This window comes from Miscanthus floridulus, chromosome 1, assembly GCF_019320115.1.
Source record: "Miscanthus floridulus cultivar M001 chromosome 1, ASM1932011v1, whole genome shotgun sequence".
Lineage (NCBI taxonomy): Eukaryota > Viridiplantae > Streptophyta > Magnoliopsida > Poales > Poaceae > Miscanthus > Miscanthus floridulus.
This window is the reverse complement of record NC_089580.1, coordinates 75611794-75613810: the sequence shown is the minus strand read 5'-3', so window position 1 is coordinate 75613810 and position 2017 is coordinate 75611794. Positions and strand designations below refer to the sequence as shown.

Below are 2017 nucleotides of genomic sequence, written 5' to 3'. Positions count from 1 at the left end.
GTCTTGCGCCCAATTCAGCTCCAGGAGATTAAATTCCAGTGCAGCCTTTATGCAGACGACGTCATCTGTTCATCAGGCCTTCGGTTCAGGAGGCGTCGGCGGTCAAGGAGATTCTCAGAGTGTTCGGTGAGGCTTCAGGCTTAAAGACAAACCTGTCCAAGTGCTCCATCACTCCTATCTTCGGCGGCGAGGAAGCACTAGAGGAAATCGTGGCTATTCTGGGGTGCCAAGTCCAGGAATTCCCAATCAGATACCTGGGACTCCCGTAGAGCACCAAGAAGATCGCCAAAGCGCACGTGCACTCAGTCGTCGAAGCCGTCGCGCGTAAGCTACCACCCTCCCACGGTTCGCTAATGGCAAGGAGCGGCAGATTGGTGTGGATCAAATCAGTGCTCCGGGCTGTGCCGATCTACTCCATGATGGCAGACAGTCTACCGCCGTGGGCGATAAAGGAGATCGACACAATTTGCAGGAAGTTTTTGTGGGTCAGCAAGGACGCCTCGGTGCGCGGTAAATGCATGGTGGCATGGAAGACAGCCTGCAGACCGACCGAAATGGGAGGGCTCGGGATCACAGACCTCAAGCTCGCGGGGTACGCGCTCCAAACTAGGTGGTTGTGGCTTCAGAAAACCGACAGCGCGCGCGCCTGGAGTGAGCTGCCAATCAACGTGGACAAGGAGGTCCAGGCGTTCTTCCGAACGTCTACGTACACGGAGCTTGGGGACGGCGCCAACTCGCTGTTCTGGGACGATCGTTGGCTCCATCAAACAGCGCCGTCAGACATTGCTCCCAACCTAGTGCAGCTGGTCTCTAGGAGGATTAGATCAAGGATGACGGTGCGCCAGGGGCTCGCCAACATGTAGTGGACGCGGGGCATCTCGGGCAGCATGTCCACGGCAGCCATCGCAGAATTCCTAGACCTTTGGGAAGCCACGGCAGAAGTGACATTGCGGGAGCAGGAAGATAGGACGGTGTGGCGCTGGACCCCCGATGGCAACTTTAGCGCCAAGTCCGCATACAAGATGCTACACACGTAACACACCGGATCAATTCCTTCCCGTGGACACGCCCTGATCTGGAAGACATGGGCGCCGTTAAGGTAAAGATCTTCCTTTGGCTATCGTTCTGAAGGCGACACTGGACGAATGACCGCCGTGCAAGGCACGGGCTCGACGCCAGGGAAGAGTGCTACCTCTGCGACCAGGCACCAGAAACGATTGATCACATCCTGTGCACCTGCCCATTCGCAAGGGAAGTATGGTTTCACATATGCCAGACACTTGGCCGCCCGCTACCACCCACGGCCAACTCGGTTCTAGGTGGAAGCGACTAAGGCGAAGCTGGCAGGGGAACCAAAGGAAGGGCATGGATTCCCTCTTCGCGCTAACCTCATGGATAATTTGGAAAGAGCGGAACGACTCGATGTTTCAGGGAGGCCGCGACCACGATTCCGGAGCTGCTGATGATTGTCAGCAGTAGGCAGGAATAGAAGCAAATTGGGTAAAGGAATCAGACGAACAGCATAGAAATCAGGCGAGAAGGAGAGGCAGGGAGGAAGAGTGCTTAGAGTTTAGAGTCTGATTACAAGATTCTTCATAATCCCCCTCTCTCGCTCGCAGCGTCTATTTTACAAGGCTTCCGCCCGACGGTGCTCGCAGGCACATCACTGCCATTCCGCGCCAGCCAGACTCACGTTGGGCCGGCGAACGCGTTTTTCAGTCCGAAGCACCTGGGCCACTTCTTCTGAAGTATCTTCCGTAGATGGGCCAGTAACACCCCCCGGTCCTTGGAAGCCTGCTTGTCCCCAAGCAGGAGCTCTGGGAAAAGCTTGACGCAGCTACAGTAAATTCTCCTAGGTTGCCATTTCTGTCGGCCAGCCCGACCAGAGGATGAGGCCTTGCTCCACCGAACCATTAGCAGTAGGCATGACCCGACGCTGCAAAATTTCCATAGGAATCCGAGGCAACTCAATGTCAGCTAGTAAAGATGGAGATACCTGGACCTGAGGGAGAACCGC

At 56.0% G+C, this 2017-nt stretch overlaps 1 protein-coding gene across 1 annotated transcript; it reads left to right on the top strand.

Annotated features, from left to right (window-relative positions):
- The first annotated feature begins 353 nt into the window (after positions 1 to 353).
- On the top strand, positions 354 to 863 carry LOC136458875 (uncharacterized). The gene has a single exon (XM_066458787.1). It carries the CDS (start codon positions 354 to 356, stop codon positions 861 to 863), a length of 510 nt encoding a protein of 169 aa, XP_066314884.1.
- Positions 864 to 2017: the final 1154 nt, after the last annotated feature.

Bases quoted from the DNA above. Each gene is read 5' to 3' on its own strand.
- LOC136458875 (XM_066458787.1), top strand. From the start codon at position 354: ATGGCAAGGAGCGGCAGATTGGTGTGGATCAAATCAGTGCTCCGGGCT.